At 40.7% G+C, this 25,600-nt stretch overlaps 1 protein-coding gene across 1 annotated transcript; it reads left to right on the top strand.

Annotated features, from left to right (window-relative positions):
- Positions 1-11,708: 11,708 nt before the first annotated feature.
- LOC141970536 (olfactory receptor 6M1-like) lies at positions 11,709-24,096 on the top strand. The gene is given in 5 exon segments (XM_074927170.1): positions 11,709-11,721; positions 23,189-23,532; positions 23,534-23,749; positions 23,751-23,845; positions 23,847-24,096. Coding segments are annotated over 5 exon segments (918 nt in total).
- Positions 24,097-25,600: the final 1,504 nt, after the last annotated feature.

Raw genomic sequence — 25,600 nt, 5'->3', positions numbered from 1 at the left:
CCTGGACCTTGACAACTACTTGCATTCTTCTCGTCCTATACATGTATTATAAATCAGATTACAAATCACCTCATGTTTTGTTACCTGGTTTCTAACCGTTCCTACTAAACAATTATGACCAATCCCTTCAGCCTTGGTACAGGGCTGTACAGGGGATTTTAGAGTAGCAGTCGGTTGCTAGATTCAAAATACAATAAATGTAAAATGATTTTTACTAAGATATCCCTTAATTCTATACTTATATTAAAATCAAACACAATTTAATTTCAGTTGATAATAAAATCAGTAACATTTCCCCCCTTTGAAAATGTTGAAAATTATTTCAATACTTTCACACTTTTATTCTTTTTCATTTTTGAGGCCAAAGTTTGTCTTGCTAGATGATGGTGGTGGTGGGCTGTAGTCTGGTGGCATAGTGGGTACTTCTCTTATAATTCTACGATGTATTGCAAGTTTATTAGTAAACTGTCTTTTAAGGCACGCATACACTAGCATAATCATTAAAAGGATGATCAGTAATAAAAACAGAGTCTTGATTCGGGATTTCAGCCAAGAGCTCAAATTCCAACCTAATCCACTAAAAATTTTTCTTAGCCAATCTTCTGATATGTCTTCTCGAATGGTTTCTGTTTCTTTTTCGATTTTGCCTAACAGATCTAAATCATGTTCTAAATCCTGTGTAACATTCGGGATATGAATGCAGCAATGATCCGATCTACCTTTGAGATATCCACACACTCCATTCTCTTTTAACAGAAGCATGTCTAATGCCATCCGGTTTTGTAGTGTCATTCGGGAAGTTGCCTGTAACTGTATGTTTAATTCTTTAAATCCTTTTCTTGTAACATTGGCCAATTTTTTTTACTTGTCCTGTTAAGTGATAAAGTTATTCTCTATTCCTATAGGACGCTATTGGGTTCAGAAGAGACTCTAAAGCCTGGCCAGTTTTTACTCCTGTTGATGGTTCATTCCAGGTGTCATCATCTATTTCAGACCTTTTGATTCGTTGTAATTTTAAATTTTTCTAGGGATCCCTTGAATGGTGATTTCTTCCAAATTGGACACAATGTTGGCAGGCCTAAAGTAATTTGTTTCACCTTACCCTCTACTGGTAAGTGGGTTGTCCAGGTGCCATCACTTAATGCCCAAACTAAATGTCCTGGACTTTGAGTGGTGGATTTCTTACAACTAGAAAAGTATCTGCTTCTGGGTGTAAAGATGCTAGTCATGGTGAAGTTATTATAAAAACCTCGACAATAACAACCAAACTTCAAAGTATCTGCCAAATGAGGAATTCTTTGAATTATTAAGTCTGCATTGCTGCAATCATACACCTTTTCACATTTCTACCACGGTACTACGATGTTCCTTTTCTAATCGGGTAGTGCCTTTATTTACTATCGAGGGAAGGATTGTAAACACTCTATTGATCCAGGTACCGTCCCAAGTAAAACACTAAGGGGTTCTGGCCATGTACTGAAATAGTAAGAATATGGACATAGACCATACAGCGTCTCACCTTGCCTGTTTTTGGGTACTTTGCCCAGTTTTGTCACACTGCCATTCCATGATGATCCTGCTCACATTGTTTTTAATTTGTTCATCATATGAACACCATCCTAGATTAGGGTTTGGGCCTCCTGGAAGGAGAACTCAATCCAAAGCACTAGGTTAAGACCCTGTTACAAAGTCATAATTTAGTAGTTTTTCGCAGTCTGATTTTTTTCCTGGTGATTTCCATTGTTTTCTAATAACTTTCACTTGTTCGTACCATTGAATCACTGGCTTTTGTTTGCAATAAGTGGTCTCGTTTTTGTGTTCTAGATAGGTCAAATTAATAGTCAAGATTCTCCAAGGAATAGATTCACCTACTGCTCTTGGAATTGGTAAACAAGCTGTGATCTGGGTGACATTTTGTAAGTTGGCAAATCCCTTAATCAATCCTAACATCAAATTTTCTTCAGGGATTTCTTTGGGAATTTGGATTAATTATTCTGTATCTGCTTGCCTTCTGTTCCTTGCCACCAGATCAACCCATGATTCCACCAGTGTCACCTTCCAAGCTAATATAAGGAGAACAATCACAAACTGATATGAAATCTTAAACATGTTTTAAAGTCAGTTTTAAAGTCTTTGGGTCACGGTTTATAATCTTCCATGGAGTAGGTGCTTTCTTCACTCGGGTATAGTGTATCCAAGCATCTGATTCTGCAATCTTGATAGCCGTAAAGGTTGTTAACAGTATCTGAAAAGGTCCTTTCCAACGCTCCTGTAAAGGTTCAGAAGTCCATGTTTTCACATAGACATAATCTCCTGGTTGAAAATCATGCACTGGAGTTTCTAGGGATAATGATCTATTCCACAGCACTGCACTCCGAATCGCAGTCAATGTTTTTCCTAAAGAAAGCAAATAGTTATACACATCCTGTTTTCCTTTTACATGCATGTTTGGATTTGGTTCTGGGGACTCATAAGGTTTTCCATACAGTAATTCATAAGGACTGACTGAGGTTCCATCTTTGGTTGTGCTCTGATTCGTAATAATGCCAATGGAAATGCTTGAGGCCATTTTAAATTGGTCTCTTGACAGATCTTACTTATTTGTCTTTTTAAAGTTTGATTCATTCTTTTTACTTTTCCACTGAATTGTGGCCTCCATGGAGTATGCAAATCCCAAGTGATACCCAGAATTTTGATGACATTTTGAACTATTTCTGCAACAAAGTGTGGACCTCTGTCAGACAAAATTCTAATAGGAATTCCAAATCTTGGAATTATTTCTTGTAATAACCACTTTACTACTTCATTGGCTTGTGTGGTGCGACAGGGAAAAGCTTCTGGCCATCCTGTAAAAGTATCAACCCATACCAGGATGTATCAGTACCCATTTTGTCTAGTAATTCTGAAAAATCTACTTGCCAATAATCTCCAGTTTCTGTACTAGATTTTAATCTACCCATTTGAACTCTTTTCTTGATTACTGGATTATTTTTTAAACATACGTCACATTTTGCAGTTATTAATTTAGCCATGTCCATCATTTTAACAGATATAACTTGTTTTTGTAAAAAAGTTACTAAAGCTTCTGTTTCTTAATGACATTCTTGATGTTTGGTTTGCATTCTTTCTTTTATTAACAAAGGTGTAACTATTACTCCTCCATGAAGAGTTATTCACCATCCCGCTAAATTTTTCTTAGCATTCAAAAATTGACCTAATATTCATCTTCTACTGAATATTTTGGCCTTTCCCTCGGAAGAGTTACTGTTTGGAGGGAATTAATGCCATTTGGAATGCTTGTTCCTTTGTTATTTTTCTTGCTGTTCGGACAGCCAAAATGTTTCCAATAAAATTTTTTGTATTTTTAATTTGGTGTGATTTACAGTGCATGATTGCTACCTGATTTGGTTTTTGAACTGCTTGTAATAATTGTATAATTTAATTTTGATGCTTAATATTTGATCCCTGAGAGGACAATAATCCCCTTTCTTTCTACAAAGCTCCATGGACATGTACCACCCCAAGAGCATACTTTGAGTCTATCCAATTATTTACTTTCTTCGTTTCACTTAGTTCTAAGGTTTGAATCAAAGTAATGAGTTCTGATTTCTAAGCTGATGTGGTACTCGTCAGTGCCTTTGCTTCTATAACTGTGGAGTCTGTTGTTACCGCATATCCAACATATCAGACTCCTCCATAAAGCTGCTGCCATCTGTATACAATTCCTAGTCTGGTTGCTCCAATGGTGCATCCTTCAAATCTTCGCGACTGGAATAAACATACTCGATAGTAGCCAAGCAGTCCTGCTCCAGTGGCTCTTCTTCCTGTGTGGAACTTAAAAACACTGCAGGATTTACCAGGTTAGTTGTTTTTAGAATCACATCATCTTGTTCAGTCAGTACTACCTGGTACTTCAGCATTCAGCTCAGAGATAGCCAATGTTCCCCCTTTTGTTCTAAACCAGTTATCACCATGTGTGGGACACAGACTGTTATCGTGCTTCCCAAAGTTAATTTCCGAGCTTCCTGTATGAGCATCACTGTTGCAGCCACAGCTCGAAGGCAGTTTGGCCACCCTTTACTCACCGTGTCCAGTTGTTTAGAGAAGTATCCGACAGGTCATTTCCAGCTTCCCATCTTCTGAGTCAGCACACCCAGTGCCAGGCGTTGTCTTTCGTGAACAGCTGAAAGTCTTTGGTGATGTCCAAAAGTCCTAAGGCAGGTGCAGACATTAAAGCGTTTCAATTCTGTGACAGCCCGTTGTTGCTGTGGGCCCCATGTAAAAGGAGAGTTCTTTGGGCCTCATATAGCAGTTTAGCTGTCAGACCATAACTCATGGTCCAGAGGCGGCACCACCCTGTCATTCCTAAGAATACTCAGAGTTCATGAATATTTTTCGGCTTACATGGCTTCTTAGTGTTCTGTTCCTAATTGCCGCTGCCCTTTTGAAATCTTAAAGTCCAAATACATCACAGTTTGACATGCTATTTGGGCGCTTTTTTTTTTTTTTTTTTTTTCCTGGCTACTTTATACCCATTCAGTGCCAGAAAATGAAAAAGATCTATTGTTACCTGCATGTAGGTAAATCTTTCTTCTGTAGCAATCAGTGTGTCATCCACATATTGTAAAAGCAAATGTCCAGGTTTTGGTTTGTCCTGTTTTCGTGTTTCAAGCTCCTTTGCCAGCTGATTTCCAAAAATTATCGGGCTATTTTTAAATCCTTGGGGTAGTCTTGTCCATGCCAGCTGCATCTTTCGTCCTGTTTGTGGATTTTTCTATTCAAAGCAAACTATTTTCTGTTTTCCTTCTCCAAGTTATACAAAAGAAAGCATCTTTTAAATCAAGCACTGTAAACCACTGATAAGTCTCCTTTAAAGCTGTTAGCAGCACGTAAGGATTTGCTGCTACAGGATATATACCCTTAACTATTTGATTCACTGCTCTCAAGTCTTGCACTAACCTATATTCACTCGATGGTTTTCTGACTGGTAGAATGAGAGTTTTATACTCAGATTCACACTCCTCCAAGATTATATACTTCAAAAAATTATCAGTCAGTTTCTTTCTTATATCTGGTACTGATTGTCCTATAAAAATCAAAGACAATTATATCTGAGCTGCCTCGATTGCTACTATCAAATCAGTATTTTTTCTCTCAGCTTCTTTCACTCTTTCCAGAAATGCTGAGGGAGATTCATTATCTTGTCTCACCTCATACAATTTCGACCAGTTCAGAAACTTAGGCATGACATGTTTAACTCCATATTGTAGGGAGAGGCACTCGGAAGATCTCGTGATGTACGGGAAGAATAGAGGCACATGAAAGATCTCGCGATGCACATAAAGAACAGGGAACTAAAGATCTCGTGATGTACAGAAAGGCGTATATAAAGCAATTGCGCAGTTAATAAATTGAACAAACAGCAACCACCATATTGGCGCTTGTGCTTTTGTTCCCGCGAAGGTTTTAACCTCCTGCAAAGGTTAGCTGTGATCTGAACGCGGCATTTCTGTGGCTTAGCAGATAGAAAAAGACAGCTAATGCCTTACCACAACAAATGGTGACCCTGACGTGAACCTCGCTCAACCAGCTCAGCGTTGGCAATGGACTGTACTACCTCAAGGTATGAAAAAACTCACCTGTCATTTGTCAGCTGTATGTGGCCAAAGCCATCACACGGTTGAGAGAAGGTAAGCCTGACCATCATGTGATACATTATAGGGATGACATACTATTGGCAGCACCTACCGAACAGCAAGTGGAACACCTGTTCCAGTGTGCCAAAGCCTTGTTGCAACAACATAATTTCAGCATTGCCGAGGCAAAAATCCAGCGAGGTACGCAGCTACAATATCTGGGCATGACTTTAACTGGGAAGGACATAAGTCCACAACCTATAGCTCTTGCTCCAAACATTGCCACTCTTCATGATGTTCAGAAATTGGTGGGAGCCTTGGCAGTGGCTCCGCAGCTTTATCTGTATTCCTTTGGGATTTATGCAACCCTTTTATGAATTACTGAAAGGAGAACACTTGTGGGAACCAAGGAAACTCACAAAGGAGTGTCAGGACAATTTAACGCTTATACAAGCTATTCTACAACAACAGAGACCTTTGCAGCGATGGGATCCAAACCAGCCAATCACAGCAGGGTGCTTTATTTCTGAACATGGCACAATAGGCATCCTGTTTCAAGACACAGATGGCAAACCCGTGCCTTTAGCCTGGGCTTATCAAAATACCAACAAAGCTGCCTTTGTTACCACAGTCACTGTTGTAGCAGACCTTATAGGATGCCTACGTAAAATGACCCTTCAACACTTTGGAAAGGAACCTGACTCATCTCCTGGAAGCAGCAAGTGTGGGACGACATAGTTATGCGTTTGGAAGACTTACAATGTGCCATCTCTGACTTTCCAGGCTCCATAGTAACTGGAAAGGGTCTACAATGGGTTTCACACCTGAAAACTCTTCAGCTACAGCTTATACTACCTATAGTCATGCGCCCTCTTAACGGCACAACATACTTTACAGATGCCTCATCACAATCCCAAACAGCTGCCGTCGTATGGAAAGCTGAAGGATGCTGGCAAAAGAAACTGTGGACTCAGACTGACAAATCAGTACAATGGTTGGAAGCCAAAGCGGTCCAGATGGCACTTCAGCAGGAAACAGAGAATCCAATTAATATTGTTACAGACTCTTTATATGTTTATAAACTTGTACACAAAATGACAACAGTAGGATTTGTACAGACAGAAGCGTCAACTTTACTTTATGACGCTCTACAACAACGCGTAGGGCAGGTCTTTCTTACACATGTGAACAGTCACCAATCCCTACCTGGTCCAATTGTAGAAGGCAATCATAAGGCTGACCAAGTGTCTCGGCGTGTATGGTCACTAGATGCTGCAAAGCATTTACATGCCTTTCTACACCTCGGAGCAAAAGCCTTAGCGACAACATGTCATATTTCTCTGTCACAAGCAAAAAACATAGTGGCACTTTGTCCCTACTGTCAAAAGGGCCCATTGTGGGAAGCAGGTGTCAATCCAAGGGGTATCTCCCCCAGTCAGATATGGCAAACTGACATAACAGAATGTGACCTACTAAAACCAAATAAATACCTCATAGTAACCATCGACACCTTTAGCTCTACAGTATTAGCCACAATGGCTCTCAAACAGTCAGACACATTATTGTTCATTGGGGGGCGTCATTGCCTTATTAGGGAAGCCACAAGAAATCAAGACAGATAACGGCCCTTGTTTCATCGCTAGACGTACCAAAGAATGGTGTGCACTATGGGACATCAAATTAGTACACAGCCTTCCTTACAACAGTCAAGGGCAAGCAGTAGTGGAACGTGCGCATCGCACCCTAAAAGCCAAACTACAACAGCTTGGGGAGGGGGAAGGTCATAAGGGGACAATACCCATAGACCGGCAACAGACTTTATTGTCCCTCGCCCTTTATGCTTTAAATCATTTTGTTAGAGGCGACGAGTCCACACCTCCCCTGTGGAAACACTTTATGCCAACCCAGGTGACAAAAAATTATCCTTTGGTTCAGATGAAGGAACCGGGAGCGATGGCATGGGAATCGGGCTGGTCACTGAGAGTGTTTGGGCGTGGGTACGCAGCAGTGGAAAAGGATGGTTTAATTAAATGGACACCTGCATGATGTATTAAACCTGAAATAACCACTTCTTCTTAAAGTTTTTTGTGGATTTTCTGTGGCCTTTGGCTACTTAGATCTTTTGCTAGACGAACCATCTCGCCCAGACCCAACATATGGGTAACTATAGAAAATGAGACGGGAAAAGAACCCTTTTGTCTATCACAGGTCAACACCAATGCCCAAAATTTTAATTCTGGCGGCAACACCACAACCATTTGGCAAGGTCAAATTAGTGGATGGTGGAGAGATGTGGTACAAATAGAACCATTTGCTTTAATAACCTAGGGAAGAGGTTATGCTTGTGTGTTCACAGGTCACAGTCCCCGGTGATTACCGGCAAGGTGTGTGCAACCACACCTGGGGCGTGAGAGGCAGCCAGCACTCAGGAGCCAGCTGTGGGTGCCGTGGATGCCCCTGTACCAACTGTTTGCAATCTCTTCAACTGATCATTTAAGCAGAATGTCTGAGTAATGTTTGCTACTGCAACAGAACAAACCGCACTACAGTTGCCTTAAAGAAATATTTAGGCTTATTAGTCAATAGTGAAAGATATAGTTTAGATGAAATGTAGTTATTAATAAGGATGAAATGCTATAAGAATGTGTGTATTCAACTTTCTTTGCTCAGCAATATTAAGAATTAAGAACTCAATTGTTTAACCTCATTAGAAACTCCCTTGGTTTCCCCCCTGGAGTACTGACCAGGCTCTGGGTGGAACCCAACAGGAGGATGAGATCAGATGTTTCCGCTCAAAGAAAGTTGCCAGTTATTTTGGCCTGTTGATTTAGAGGCCAGACCTGCTTGCAGCGACTTTGGATGCCTCACCTACGGATGGACGCATCGCGTAGGGTTTCCGGTTTGTGAGGAAGGGCACTCTGAATTCTCGCTGTATCCAGGGTTCCCTAGCAATTGCGGATCTGAATGTTAGTACTCCTATTAATTAAGTGTGCTACTCCATATTTTCCTTACTGTTTATTTTTGTAGTATTTAGTCATATTCTTTAATTATAAGTAGTGAAATTAGCTTATCTTTTAACTAGTAATTATAACTGCTGTATTGTTGTAGCCTTCTGTGGAACTATTCTAAGTGTGCTATGTTTTTGAAGTTTGACTAACCCTTGATTGATACAGCTCTCGGACGGGTCTTGCGGGTGCCGCTGTGGAACAAAGAAGGGGAGATCTGGAAGGCATCGGCCTTATACAACCTCTGACGCATGGTTGATAAAGCATGGGGAGGGGGAAGTGTAGGGAGAGGCGCTCGGAAGATCTCGCGATGTACGGGAAGAATAGAGGCACATGAAAGATCTCGTGATGCACGGAAAGAATAGGGAACTAAAGATCTCGCCATGTACAGAAAGGCGTATATAAAGCAATTGCGCAGTTAATAAATTGAACAAACAGCAACCACCATATTGGCGCTTGTGCTTTTGTTCCCGCGAAGGTTTTAACCTCCTGCAGGGGTTAGCTGTGATCTGAACGTGGCATTTCTGTGGCTTAGCAGATAGAAAAAGACAGCTAATGCCTTGACACGACACCATATAAAATCCATTTCTGATACCGACTCAATCTTTCTCTGTGCTCCACATTATTTGGATCCCCATTGCGGATCCCCAGACGGAAAATTTTGCTCTAATATTCCACCTGTTGTCCCACTCAATACAGTCACTTCTGCCTGTGCTTTGCCAGCCTTTAATACCGTCTGGTTTTCTGTATCATCTAACAAATTAAATTTAAATACAGCTAAAATTACCTGTAAATCACTCCAATCCGGATTCTGTGTTCTGATTATAGTATCTCCTACTCTGCCTGTTCTCTCAGGATCCTCTCTATACACTCCTGCTGCCTGCTTCTAAGCCATCAAATCCGTCACTGAAAAGGCACTTTCACATACACCGGCCCATCATTGCCAACTCCCTGCCGCAGGGGAGCTATTGTTTGTACCTGCTGCCCAGTTCTTTTGAGATACAGGGGTATGAATTACAACCTCAGACGACCCTTCATCCACATCCTCTATTCCACTACTCTCAGGTTCCTCTACCTGTTCTCTGTATTCTCACCCCCAATGCCGTTCTCTCTGCAGAGGGGATATATCTAATCCCGACCCTTCATCCTTTTCAGTAGAAGCAATTCTTTCCTTTAAACAATCTTTTCCAAGCTCACATTTCAAACAACACTTTTTCACCTTTTTATCATCAGAAGTTATAGCCATTAGTAAATTATCCCTACTAATCAACTCACATTCCTTCTGCCAATCCTCTTTTGTCTTAAATAGAAAAATAAATCAACATATGGCACTTCATTTCCCTTCTCTTCTACAAAACAGCATTAACTGCAAAATGGTATTATAATTCAGTGTCCCACTCATGAGCCATTTTTCCTGATCATCCAGAGTATACAGAGGCCACCAATGATTACAATATTCAATCATCTGACTCTTTCGGAAATCATCATGCAAATCTCCCCAATGTGCTAACAAACATCCTAACGGACAAGTTTTCAGAACTTCGTCATTTGCAGCCAGATTAACCATACATTTACTTTAAACAAATGAGTCAGCTCAGATGCCATGGTTCAGTTACTTTGTAACACAATATACAATCAATCACTCACGTCTGTCTCTTCGTTCCTCTCCGGCTGCACCCCTCGCGGGATAACAGACCCGAACTCCACACTCACTTTGTGCTCAATTGCACATCTCACACTTAAAACACACTCACACCTTTCCACAATTGTTACCGTAAATAAAGGTATGTAACACAATACAACACAGTTCTTAATTACCACACAATACTCAATCGAGGAAATAAACAGTACCACAATAAAGTGCATAAAAACTTCTAACTTTTCGTTAGAGGCACTACCTTTGAGAACACTATAGCATATATGTTTCCTTGTCTCTACTATTGTCCAACCCTGCAATAGCTTTCACTTATGTCTTACAGGCAGATGCCTCGGCTTACACTTTACGCTAGGATCCTTTGGTCCAACCCTGCGCAGCTTTCGCTGTGTCTGACAGGCAGACATATACTAGTGGGACTCGAACCCACTTCACACAATACCTTAAGAATGTAAAGAAGTGTCTTACCAAAATCCAGGGGACGTCGCGAAGAGCCTTATGGATCGGGGATCGATGGGTATCCCCGAGAAATCCTCAGTGCTGGCTGGAACCGATCAGCTCCCCGACTCCTCCAGTCTCTCTCAGCGAGGTCCCATCTGGTGTGCCAGAAACTGTCACCAAAATCGGGGATAAAAATAACATATTGACACCAATGTGATGCAGATAAGTGAACACTTCTTTATTGACGGCCGGACGTGTAGGGGAGTGCTCTCACCAACAACACGTGCCAGGCACCAGAATCACACACCTTATATAGAACTTACTTATACATATTCATTAAGTCTTCATATATAAACATACAACTTCCAAGAAATCATTAACATATTCTCCTCCTATTTCCGATTCTGCGCAGTAGAGGTTAGAAATGTCTAGAAATGGCTCTGGGGTGTAATGTGAGTAGGTGGCCCATGAGTCAGTGGTCGCCATCTCCCCCTGCCAGAATTACCTTCTGCTTAAGGACACAGTTTTCTTGGCAGGTACCTGCAAGCTGTTACGGTTACTGCCCTCAGTTCCCATTAATCCTGGACCTTGACAACTACTTGCATTCTTCTAGTCCTATGTGTGTATTATAAATCAGTTTACAAACCATCTTGTGTTTTGTTACCTGGGTTCTAACCTTTCCTACTAAACAATTATGGCCAATCCCTTCGGCCTTGGTACGGGGCTGTACAGGGGATTTTAGAGTAGCAGTCGGTTGCTAGATTCAAAATGCAATAAATATAAAAGGATTTTTACTAAAATATCTCTTAATTCTATACTTATATTAAAATCAAACACAATCTAATTCCAGTTGATAATAAAATCAGTAACACTACTACTATAGTAACACTATACTGCTTGGCCACCCTTCTTGCACATTTTACAGCCTCCATGCCTCCCTCAGTAAGGCTGGGTCCCTGATAGAGTGGTAACATGAGGAAGACTGGTGAGTTTTTAAATCTACATTACAGCAACTTCATTAAGCAAGCCCAGACTTACTGAAAATCCCTTTTGTGGCCTTCACTAATACTGTCAGTTAAGATCCTCCAAAGACCATCTTTGATTTCACCTCATCCCGCAGGTTCAGGAACAGATATCCTGTTATGCTTTACAAAGCTCTGAAAGTGCTCTATTTAAAGTAGCAATCAGTTAAATGAATACCATTGCAGGTATTATGCTGAAGTCTAAAACGGACACACACTTTGTAAATTTACACATATTTCTATCTTCTCTCTAGGAAATAAATAAATAAAATGATGAACACATACATAAGTATTTCCAACCACACCCAAACTTTAACTAGCAAAAGTTAAAGGGAAAAAGATAATGTTTTGGTTTGTGGTTTTCTTAACTGTATTGATGTGTAGATGGGAACTTGAAGGGAAGTTGTGATTTGCGGAAACAGACTCTACAACTCAGGGAGTTACACAGCAGGTATGTTTGTATGTTTAATCCGGTGCCAGGGTGCAAGGGGATTTCTCCACAAAGCTTGTACACCCCCAACACATTTACCAAATACTTATCGAGTGTGGATAACCATATACATTGGATTACATAACACAAATATCCATATGTATGAGTGAGGCTGGGTTAGTTCAAAAGGCCAGTGTCAGCAGTTTATGCTGCCCATTGACTCCTGGTGGGTGTCTCCGGGGGTCTTTGGGAGGAAGGCTTGTAGTCTTTCTCATCTTGTTTTTTCCCCAGAGCATGTGCAGATTCTCTTGGCCAATTTCTTGAATAACAAGAGTGTTTTCAGCCAGTTTAATCATTCTACCTTATCTAAAAGTACCAGTGTATAAATTTCTACCATCCATATATGGCTATCCATTACTGAGCAGGATTAGAGGGGCCCTGCCTCCAGCCAGGTGGAGGAAAGGGATAATCGGATTTACTGGACAGTGTGGATCCGATGGCCTGGCACGTCAGACCCACAAGAGTATAAGGCTTTGGTGGACACTGGCGCTCAGTGCACCCTGATGCCATCGAGCTACAGTGGGGTTGAATCCATCTGCATCTCCCGAGTGACAGGGGGATCCCAAAGCTGACCCTACTGGAAGCTGCAGTGAGCCTGACTGGGAAGGACTGGCATAAGCACCCCATTGTGACTGGCCCAGATGCCCCGTGCATCCTGGGCATAGACTACCTCAGGAGAGGGCACTTCAGAGACCCAAAAGGGTACCGGTGGGCTTTTGGTGTAGCTGCCCTGGAGGAGGTTGGACAGTTGTCCACCTTACCCGGCCTCTCAGAGGTCCCTCAGTGGTGGGGCGGCTTAAGGTTGAAGAGCAGCGAGTGCCGATTGCTACCAGGACGGTGCACCGGCGGCAGTACCGCACCAACCGAGATTCCCTGGTCCCCATCCATCAGCTGATCCATGAAGGTGATCAGCAAAACTCACTCACCCTTCAACAGCCCTATATGGCCAGTGAGAAAGCCTAATGGCGAATGGAGGCTAACTGTGGACTACCGTGGCCTGAATGAAGTTACGCCAGCAATGAGTGCTGCAGTGCCGGACATGCTCGAGCTCCAGTATGAACTGGAGTCGAAGGCAGCCAAGTGGTACGCCACGATTGACATTGCTAACGCGTTCTTCTCCATTCCAATAGCGCCAGAGTGCAGGCCACAGTTTGCGTTCACTTGGAGAGGCATCCAGTACACCTGGAATCGATTGCCTCAGGGGTGGATTATGTCCTGGTTCAGCTAGGATAGGGTTAAGTTTCCCCAGCAGAGAGGGGGAAGGGATCTCCAGCTGGGTTATTCATACCATGCTGATGTCAGGTCCAGGCACGGGAGTGCGGGAACTTTTTCCTTTGTGGCTTTGGTGACGGAGAGCACACGGTGGGCTGCCCGTAACCATTGCGATATTCCTCTGTATATCTTTTGTCTTGTTCACTGTTATTACTGTTTACTGTTGTTATCATTGCTACTGTTGTTGCTCAGATTGTTTATTACACTGTTGTATTAAATTTCTTCTTATTTTAACCCGGGGTTTGTGCCCTACTTGTGTCTGAGAGTGGGGGAGGGACAACGGCAATGTGGTCTCCGGTCCTGGCAGGGCTTAAACCAACACAATTGCCAAGACTAAACTAGTTACAGCACATCTGCTTTCCAAGGACAAAACCATATTTTTTTTCTGAACACTGCAGTTCTTGGTAGGTTTCCACAGTAAACTGCTTTGTTCTGATGAACACAGTAGTCCTTGGTAAAATTCCACAGAACAGTCTGGGGATTATTAATCAAAATTAGCAATATTCAAATATATTTTAAGTAATACTATAAGTTTAAGGTTCACCATCACTTGTGTTTTACTAGCCTTTATTTTTCCCATATTTTACTGCAATGTATGTAATTTCATTTATACTTTTTGAACCTGCCTGTTCCTCAGACTGAAGATGAGTGGGTTTGGCAGAAGACATATCAATGTGTTGAGAATAGCTACCCCTTTGCTGATGTCAAGCCCACCCTTGTGTATAGGTTTAACATACATGAAAATGCAACTCCTGTAAGAGATGAAGACAACAATAAGGTGACATACATAAGTGGCAAAGGCTTTCTGCCTCCCTGAAACAGATGAAATGTCCAGTATAGTGGAAATTATATTGGCATAAAACAGGACTGTAATAATGAGAGTGCCCAGGAGAGAAAAAACAGCTATTGAGAAGTTAACAAGAACTAGAACAGGTGTTTCTGTGAAGGAAAGTTTTAGCAAAGGTGCACTGTCACAGAAGAAATTATTAACATTTTGTTTACAAAAGGGTAATTGGAAGAAAACAATTGATGGGTCAAATTAGAAGTGCAAAACAGCCCCATGGACCAAGCACTAATAAGCTACAAAGCCCATTGCTCATTATGGTGGCATAAGACAAGGGATAGCAGATGGATACATACCTCTCAAATGACATGCTGCCAAGACAAGAAACTCTGTCATGCCAAAGATGAAATATAAAAAAAATTGAAGAAAGAAACCAATTATAGAAATTGTCTTTTCTTCTGATGATATGTTGAACAAGACCTTAGGAATAACATAGGAAGCAAAACCAATTTCCAAGAGTGAAAAGTTCCAAATAAAGTAATAGATGGGCACATGGACCCCACAGTCCATGATGCTGACGATGACAATCACTAAGTTTTCAATTATAATTGAAATGTAGATGATGATGTTACTGATTTTATTATCAACTAAAATTAAATTGTATTTAATTTTAATGTAAGTATAGAATTAAGGGATATTTTAGTAAAAATCATTTTACATTTATTGCATTTTGAATCTAGCAACCGACTGCTACTCTAAAATCCCCTGTACAGCCCCGTATCAAGGCCGAAGGGATTGGCCATAATTGTTTAGTAGGAACGGTTAGAACCCAGGTAACAAAACACCAGATGGTTTGTAATCTGATTTATAATACATGTATAGGACGAGAAGAATGCAAGTAGTTGTCAAGGTCCAGGATTAATGGGAACTGAGGGCAGTAACCGTAACAGCTTGCAGGTACCTGCCAAGAAAAGTGTGTCCTTAAGTGAAAGGTAATTCCGGCAGGGGGAGATCGCGACCACCGACTCATGGGCCACCTACTCACATTACACCCCAGGCCCATTTCTAGACATTTCTAACCTCTACTGCGCAGAATCGGAAATGGGAGGAGAATATGTTAATGATTTCTTGGAAGTTGTATGTTTATGTATGGATACTTAATGAATATGTATGAGTAAGTTCTATATAAGGTGTGTGATTCTCGTGCCCGGCACGTGTTGTTGGTGAGAGCACTCCCCTACACGTCCGGCCGTCAATAAAGAAGTGTCTGCTTATCTACATCACATTGGTGTCGATAAGTTATTTTTATCCCGGATTTTGGTGACAATGATGAGAACCACGAACATAATGATCTGCAACTTCCTGCCGGCTGTGAAACCCACAAGGATGAAATGAGTGACCATGGTTTGGTTTTCCATTGCAACATTTACTTACATCTCCTGTGCTGTGAAAAACTGTGGGGGAGAGGAGAGGGAGGATTCAATGCTGTGTTTTACATTCAAATGTATATGAAACATGAATCAGCAGAGAATGGAAAGGGAAATGACATGAAGGCATACTATCAATGAATTAATTAATACTTTTCTTTTTGATCAGTACTAGCTTTTTGTTTATTCCCAATTCCAAAAGATGGAAAATTATACAGCTGCTGTAGTTCATAATACCACTGTATGGCTAAATCCAATCCTCAGAAAGAAAGCTGAGAGGGCTAAAATAAGAGCTGAGAGGACTAAAATAAGATTGCAAAAGAAAAACATGTCACTGAAGTCAGTTTCTACTAATCTCTTCCAATTTCTTTCTAATCTAAGACAATCATGACAGAGTTTAAGGGACAAGAAGAGATCCTATTTTTCTTGAAGCTTCTAAAGTCTATGATGTATATGAAACTACATGTGTTGCAAGAAAATAAATCCACTTTCCTAGGAGTTTGTTTTCAAAAATTTTCACATGAGTGAGTTATCTTTATAACAAGATGAAAATCAGGGTTTAAGTCTAAGATGTTTCATACTCGTGCAATTCTAATGCACTGGTTAAGGCTGAGCTCCATCTCTCTTCTCCAGGTATATTCTGTGGGAATTAAGAACTGGTGGTTAACAAAATGTAAACTGGCCTTGGGGTTAGAAAAATGATTGTGGGGAATTGAGGCAGCTTTCAGAACACTGTGTCGGAGTGAGAAAGAGCGAGAACAGCGCCTGCAGAATGCATGGTGAGCGTGTGAGCAGTAAACAGATAAAACCTGAAGGTCAGTAGGATGGAGAAGGGAAAACAAGCCTGTGTAAACAAGTGGGAATAAATTGGGAGCTGGCAGACAGTGCAGCGGCATCTGCTCTTGGTAATGCCCCCCCTTCAACAAACTGCTGTGAGTTTGTCTTTCTTCTGCGCGTCGCCCAGATCCCAGCCGGACCGAGACCGACATATTCTCCAACACTGAATGACTAAAGCTTTTAAGTAACCAGCAAAGAATAAGGGGGAGTGAAGATATCTACCCTGTGACAGCACAGTCTGATAAATGTAAACACCACCACTGAATTAACATGTTAAATTCTCTAATTACTGTTCTTTCTAGACTGTGATTACTGTCAGTGTATTCATGCATGAGGATGAACAGCAGGTCTTTCTAAAAGCATGATTTAATTATATGGTGAATGGGAACAGAGAAAAAAAAATGAGTTAGCAGACTGGTTCCCTTTCTTCAGAAACCAATACATGTGGGACCTTGTTACTCAGTACTAGTTCATAGGCATTAGCTAGCTAAATTCTGACTAGTTTTACTAACACCAATCTGAACCTCTTGATATCAGCTAAATAAATATGTTATATAGAGTAGTTTATTATCACTCTTGTAATATAATTCCTCATTAATTATTTAAAAGATAAAAAGAAATAGGTGGTTTTGAAATAAGGTGATAAAGAATGAAAACGAAAAAAAAATACTGGAAAAGGAGGAAGGAGAAGACTTCTTGCAACAAACTTTACTGATAATGATGACTCACTTTATCACATTGTCTGAGTGAAAAATAAACAATGGGGAGCTTGCTCCTCAGATTGATCTCTTATCAAACTTAGTCACACTGTAAAAAATATTTTTGGGTAACCATAGCTCTTTCAAATACCCAAGAACTATTTCCTCCTCTGTTCTGTCCTCTGTAAAATGTCTTTACAGTCTTCACCATCTCTATTTTAATTGTTGTTCTCCGTAAAACCAGTTCTACAGAACATCATAGAAGACAATGCCAGACAATCCTAGTATTGCCCATTAAGTCTGTTCAATGAAAGCAGTTGCCTGAGTCTTCAGAAACTTTGGTTTCTTCACTGCAAATCACAGGAGCTGAATACATCAGTGACAACATCTCTTATAACTATCTAACAGGTAGACTTTCAGGACAGCAAGAAATCTGTCTGCATGTAGAAGTTCACAGGTAACGGAGCATCTCCAGGTGGCAGCTCAGCCCAGATAGTTCAGACAGCTGCATTAAGAGGTTCTCAGGAGGTGCTGATTGACTGTACGTATTGATTGTAAAGTAGCTTACATCTGATACAGAGAAATGATTACTTGTTTTAAGATTTATTTACTTATTTACTTATAGAAAACTGCTTAGCAACTTATTTACTTACTTATAGCAAGTTATAGTATTACTTATAGTATTTTTTTAATATTGCTAAGAAACCTGCTTGCCCAGATTGTTCTGTGGAATTTTACCAAGGACTGCTGTTCATCAAAACAAAGCAGTTTGCTGTGAAAACCTACCAAAGATTACAATGTTCAGCAAAATATTAAGAAATTAGGAGCTAGGAAATAAAATATGATATAGAAATTAGGCACTCAAGAAAAGAAGGTATAACTGAGTTTAGAGATAAAGATGGAAGACTTAGAGATCAGGCTAGGGGCTAGAGGCCTATTAGTTAAAAGATAAAAGTTAAAAGATAAAATAGGATAATAGATCATAGTTGATGGGCCAGAGAGCAGAACAATATGGAAACCTTGATTAATGGAAGCTGTGAGGGAACACTTCCTGATGGAATAGGAAGACAGCCCTAAAAACTGGTCAAAACCAACCCTATGCTCCGGCCTGAGTCCAGGAGGCTACAGAGACTGCGCAAGAAACCGAGGTAAAAAGTTCAACAGTGAGGAAGAGGAGCGACTTCATCTCTGCGACCCCAGCCCATGACCACTGGGACACACTGCGCAGATGCAACTAGGAGGAGACTGGGGCAGAACATAAGAAAAATACTTTCAAGCTCATTATAATACGAAGTGGGAATAGGTCATGCATATGTATAGGCGCATTATGAATATGTGATGCTTTCTAGCATAAAGACAAGACAAGGTGCCACGAGAGTGCACACGTTTGTGGTGGAATGATCCCCCGTGTGCCTCAGCGCTGAATAAACATACCGACTTTATAACCTTAGAGGTTGTGGAGTCGTGTTTTCACAAGTCAGTTATGCTTTTGTCCTTGAGTAACAGGTGTATCCTAACTATTTGGAATCTTAATAATGAGTAAAGATAGACATATACGGATGGTAGATGTTCTATTGGTTCTCTTAGATAAAATAGAAAGTAAACTGTCTGAAAAACACTCTTGCTATTCGAGAAACTGACCAAGAGAATCTGTGCATGCCCTGGGGAAAAACCAAAGTGAGAAAGACTAGGAGCCTTCCTCCCAAAGACCCCCAGAGACACCCCCCAGGAGGCAATGGGCAGGTGCAAAGATAACATAAACTGTTGATATCAGCCTTTCTAACTAACCCAGCCTCACTCCTGCACATGTATGTTTGTGTGATGTAACCCAATGAATATGGATATCCACACTGTAAGTTTTTGGTAAAATGTGCAGTGGGGGTGCAAGCTTTGTGGAGAAATCCCCTTGCACCCCGGCGCCGGAGTAAACATACCTGCTTTATAACTCTCTTCAAGTGGTAGAGTCTTTTTTACTCTAATCACATCTAACATATACAGAATTCTGCAAACAAGCCAAATCACTTCCCTGGATTACACAAGCAGTTCTGTGGAGCCTGATTAGGCACAAGTGACAATGCAACTCATTCTTCAGTGCGGCTGGGATACACACAACTCAAGGCCTCTGGGTTTATTTGGACACAACAGCAAGACTGGAGTGGCTGCTGTATTCACACATTCCTCACCTACTTCCCCTGGTGCACAGCGACAGGGAGCTGTGGCATTAGACCCATATGTACTTCTGTCATGAGGCCTCCTCTAAAACAAAGGTTAGGCATTAGTTCCCCAGAAGCGCCAGGTGAGGTGGTGGCTGTATGATGCAAATTCAAACGAGTTGCACACTGATCTGGATAGTCCCTTGAGCCCAGGTCATTCTTTTTCATATGGAATGAGGGCAAAGTAAAAACTTTTGTGCAAAGCCTTTTAGGCTGGAGACAAAAGTTTCTTCTTAAAAGAATTCATAAAGGACTTAGGTCGCTGTGGCCCAGATCTACAAAAACATTAGAAATCTGCAAGCCTCTGATTTCAAATGCCTTTGTTAATCTGGATCACTAAACTGTTGGCATATTGAGACCAACCAACCACTCTCTGTACTTCTCTATTCAAGGAAAAAGGTTGTTTGTCACCATATATGTAGACCGTTTTTTTTGTGGCGATCAACTAAAAATGGGTTTGTTCTACATATATGCAGTGCCAAGCCCAATGAAACAGTATCTCCAAAGTTACTATTGATCCTTCGTAATACACTATTACAGCATACTATTATTATAGAGATGGACAGTTTACCATGAATCATTTACTTCTACGAAAGCAAACTCCCACATTTACAAGCGGACAAGCTTTGCATCCAATTGCAGTTGCACTGGAGTGTGTGTCCAACTGATTGAAACTTTTATTTGTCTAAATTTCTAACTAGTCATAGATAAATAGTAGTAATAATAATCTCGTATATTTTTTCCTGTTTTACAAGAAACAAACCAAAGCAAATATTGCTGTTCCACAAGTCTGTTTGAAGTTTCAAGAATTCCCCTTACATGAGAACAACATCAGGACCTCAAAAATAATAAAACCGTTAACAGGCCCCCCTTCAGAGAGCTAGATGACCAATGTTTACTGAACTGCTGTAAAGATGTGCAAATCCTTTCCTGCCTTGTTGAAAACAGTATCTTACAGCTGATTGCCATTCCATTCAAATAAACATTTGGACTTTTGTATTGTTCTAAAATTTTCCTGCAAGAACTTTCCTACATTGTGTAAATTGGTAAACATTGGAGAGATGGGAGGAGTGGAGAGACAAGTGTAATCAAGTGTAAATTTTCCTGAGATGCAGAACAGCAAGGTTCATGCTATCCCTCATCACACATGAATGCCACAATGATTGCTCAATTAGTTATTCTATGTATGTACTAAGTCTACAATTCTTTCTGAGTAGGGTCTTCATTGTTCCGAAACCACGATGCTCCTTCTGCATGACTTGTGCGGCAAGGTCCTAAATGACAGCTAGTTTCAGCCACCAAAAATATAGTTACCCTTTATAGTTGAAGGAGAGCATGATCCATAGATGTCTCCTACTACATAGAAGTGTAAGGCCTAGACTAGTTCCTACTGATTTCTGGCAAAGTTACAGAGAAACGTTACTGGACCTTGTAAAAAAACCATTTAGGCACTGTAGTACTCAGCACTGCAGCATGCATAAGTATCATTGTCTGAAACTGAAGTTCACAATGCTGACATGTCTGCCCTTTGAGTATAAACCACATAAATCTACAACGCATGGTATATATGCACACTGAGGGGGTAAGGTCTAATAAAGCACAACGAGCTAATAAAAATCCTACAGAAATTTTCATTGAATGTAGATGTTGACAGTATTCCAGAGCCTTCCTTACTTCGGTATTTTAATGATCCTGAATGCCATGAAATGGCCTGTTAAATCCATTATTTCAATTTTAATGTGCACACCTGGGGAGCACAAGACAAATCCTGTTCTTTTAGTTTTACCATGGTCACTTGGGATGCTTCCTGTGGCATGTTCATAGATGAGTCTATGGGGTATTGTTAGCTGAAAGCATTAAGTTGGTTTTTCCAGCTCCTCCTCCTTTTGTTCCAAGGAATAAAACTAAAGCCATTATCTATAGTTCTAAATAAATGCATTAATGATGCTTAAAGAGAGACTCCACCTCTTTCCTTCCTCCATACCATACTTTTAGTCCAACTATTCGTTCACCGATGGAGTAAGTCCTTTGCTTTGATTCCTCTGTTCTAGATTACAAGGAAATCATTAGACATATCCATCATTCCAGTGTTATTTGAAAGCCACTAGACAGTCATAATAGCAGTCGCCATTCTAAATGAAATGAAGTATTCAACCAGTTGAGTTCTGTTCTCTCTGCAAAACAGGCTAGAAGAAATTGCTCCAAAGGTATGTACAAGATTTGATTACAAAACTTTTTTCCTTGCGGTAATTTTTTTTCTTTCCTGGCTTCTCCCATCTCATCTCTCTTCTCAAAAGTAGAAGCTTACAGGTTGGACTCATCTGACTATATGGAGGTACCTAACATACACTCAGCATTCCCAAATCTTAAAATATTCAGTTAGAGGCCATAGAGATCAGGGTCTAATTTATCTCTGCCTGGTCAACAAAAATACATTATGTAAATGACTTCTAGGACACTAATTTGTAGGCTTACAATTTGTGTAGTCTGTATTTACTGTAAAGAGAGGCAGATGAAACTACATTAGATGTGAAGAACGTCTTCTCACGTGATGTGTCTCTGTATGAACACAGAGTTGTTTCTCAGAACTGTACGTTTTTCACATACAGTTGATTCTGGCAGTTCTTTCTCTGTCATCATGTATGCATATCATGACAAACCTGAGTCTACCTAAACAGCTACAGGAAAGGCAGTGGCAGCACAACGATAATTTCTTAATTCAGATAATAACCATTAAGGTTACCATAAAGATCATAAACATCTATTATTTGCACTCCTGGAACTGTGTTCTTTCTTGGTATTTTAGTTGCCTGCTACAGTGTCCGTTCAAGCAGCATTTGTCAGGCACTGCATACACAGTAATAAAGATGGTAAAGCATTCTGGGGGGGGATTTGTGTATGCAAACTGGATTTGGATAGTTTATGTACTGAAAAAATGGATGAGTAACAGTAGACTGGCTGGCTAAGGAATAGCTGTCCAGAAAATGATGTGGGAGTCCTAGTAGACAGCAAGTTGATCAAGAGTCAGCACTGTGCCCTTGCGCTGATGAAGGCTGGCATCCCACCAGGCTGCATTAGCAAGAGTGTATCTAACAGGTAAATGGGAATTGTTGTTCCCCTCTAACTGACAGTAGTGAGGCCAGAAATGGGAAAACAATGTTTGATTTGCCCTCATGTTGCCTAATACAAGATTAATGTGGAGGAAATTGGAGGAACATCAGAAAAAAAATCAGAGTGTTATGGTGCTGGAAGACTGAGTATATAAGGAGAGAGACAGCGAGGCAATCTGACAAAATTGTAGCATGGGAAACTCTAACCAGACAGGAGGAAAAGAGATTCCTTTGAGCATTGTTAAGACTGGATCGGGAACCCATAGAAGTTGTGGAATCTCCATCCTTTGACATGGTCACAAATTTAGTAGGCAAGACCCTAAATAATGTGATCTAATTTTGAAGTTAACCCTAATCACAGCAACAAGCAGAACAGGACCTCCAAAAGTTCCTTCCAAACTAAGTTATGACAGTTTTTAGATTCCAGGTACAAGTTTCTACCCTGTATTAATGAGAAAGTGGAAATCATCCTGTCAGTAAAATCTATATTTAGAAGGAGACATTTTGTGTTAGAAGTCCTCCTTCCCAGAGTTCAATTAATGATACCTACCAGGAATAAGAATTTGCATTGAAATATATTTTTCTGTTTGATTATTAAGACCTTCTTGCCAAGCTGAAGCCACAGACTGTCACTGTGGTGACTGAGTTCATACTTCTGGGTTTTCCCATGGTCTGGGAACTGGATGTCCTCTTCTTCATCGTGTTTCTCATAATCCATGTACTGACAGTCTCTGGGAATGTGACCATCATCTCAGTCACACTGGCTGATCATCGACTCCACAGCCCCATGTATTTCTTCCTTTGCAATCTCTCTTTCCTGGATATCATGGTTGCAACAGCCATCATTCCAAAAATGATGCAAGATTTCATCTCTTTGGAAAATACTGTCTCTGTGCCTGCATGCATCTAACAATGTTATTTCTACCTTTTTTTTTTCTTTTTTTTTTTTTTGTGGCACTACTGAAGTCATTCTCTTGGCTGTCATGTCACTTGATCGCTATGTCGCCATCTGCATCCCGCTCAGATACTCCACCATCATGAGCACCCAGATGTCCTTCCAACTAGGGTTGGCATCTTGGGCTGGGGGCTTCTTCTCTGTCCTCTCTCCCATGATCATTATCTCCTGGCTCCCCTTCTATGGGCCAAATGTTATTGATCACTTTTTTTTGTGACATTAAGCCGTTGATCAAGCTCTCTTGTGCAAATATCCATCTCCTGGACGTGCTGAAGTTTGTATTGTCCACTGTGGTGCTCCTGTGCTCTGCTATTTACCATTCTATCATATCTGTACATCATCATCACTATTTTCCATATTCCTTCATCCTCTGGCTGGAAGAAGGCCTTCTCCACTTGTGCCTCCCACATCACTGTGGCTTCCATATTCTATGGCAGTGCCATCTTCATGTACATGGTGCCAAACAAAGAGTTTTCTTTCTCCCTCAAGAAGGCAGTCACCCACAGACGGCTGTTTTCTCTCATTTGCTTAATCCTTTCATCTACACTTTGAGAAACTGGCAGGTCAGGGATGCTCTGAGGGACACTGTCTCCTACATCCTAAGTAGTACAAAAGCTTTCAGAGTGAACTGTAAATTGAGTGAACAATAAGGGCATTTTCAAGATCTCGACATTCCTGACTTTGTACATAAACTGCAGCTCATCTTAGACAGGCTCTGAAGAAAGTTTGCTCAGAAAGTTTGCAAGAAGCAGCAGTCCTGTGTGCAGGATTTTTCTCCACATGTTCCATTCTCATAGGTGTCCTGGTTCAACTAGGATAGGGATGAGTTTCCCCAGCAGAGAGAGAGGGGGAAGGGATCTCCAGCCAGGTTATTCATACCATGCTGACGCCAGGTCCAGGGGCAGAACCTCTTTTTACTTTCTTTTTTGGTTTTCGGGTTGCGGCACACACACGTGGCGGGTTTGTTCCCTGACCATTTTGTGGTATTTCTCTGTATATCTTCGGTCTTGTTCACTGTTATTGCTGTTTATTGTTGTTATCATTGCTACTGCAGTTGTTCAGATTGTTTATCACACCGTTGTATTAAATCTCTTCTTATTTTAACCCGGGGTTTGTGCCTCACTTCCAGCCCGACTGGCTGAGGGGGGGCGAGGGGCAACGGCGACGTGGCAGCAGGGCTTAAACCAGCACAATAGGAAATTCCTTCCAGTGAATAAATAAATGTCTAAACTCAGATATTGTGCATGTTTCACACAGGATACTTTGTACATGCAAAGACATAGTAAAATATTAGATCTGTTCAATTAAATTAGAACTGTTTAGTAGTATAAATGATTCTGCTATTAAAAATATATATTCATGTAAGAGTCCTTGAAGACTTCTTTTACCTAGAAACAATCAAGTGGTAAAGTTTAGCATTATTAAATACAAAATTCCAAACCCAGTCTTCAGTAACTTGTTTCAGTGAGAAACTCATTATACCAGCCGTTTTCAATGTCCATGGATAAACAATGATATGTTTTTTAAAAGACAAGGGACACAAAAGACTGATTATTTGCTCATGTAGTGCTAGTGGTATAAAAGTACCTCAACTGAAAATACTATTCAAATGCAATCTAAGAAGAGGGCCTGACAAAAATATGCAAGAGGTGACCCATCAGCACGATATCTCCACGCTGAGACTTGTAGTAGCCATACTCCTTGCTCCGCTTTTCAAGTGCCCAAAAGAGCAAGCAACAAAGTTGATTTTCATATGCTGTACACCATTGCTGGGATGAAGAGACATCCTCACCAGGGGATAGCTGGCTACACAGATCAGCAATTTGGAAAGCAGGCATTTCACATTGTCTATAAACTGTTCTCAAGGCATGTAACAATTATTCTGCATTATAGAAAGGCTGGCCATATCTTTTTAAAACTCCAGGAGAGCAGATGGTCCTAACAAGAAATAGAGAGAAGCAGGAGAGATGAAGGACAAGAAAAAAGATAAATAACTCTAAAGTATTCAAAGAAGATAGAAACAAGCCAAATCATAAAGACACAAGGAATGGCTCTA

The sequence above is a fragment of the Athene noctua genome, chromosome 25 (assembly GCF_965140245.1).
Source record: "Athene noctua chromosome 25, bAthNoc1.hap1.1, whole genome shotgun sequence".
NCBI lineage: Eukaryota > Metazoa > Chordata > Aves > Strigiformes > Strigidae > Athene > Athene noctua.
Note: the sequence above shows the minus strand (reverse complement) of the source record. Positions and strands in the feature narration are given on the sequence as shown.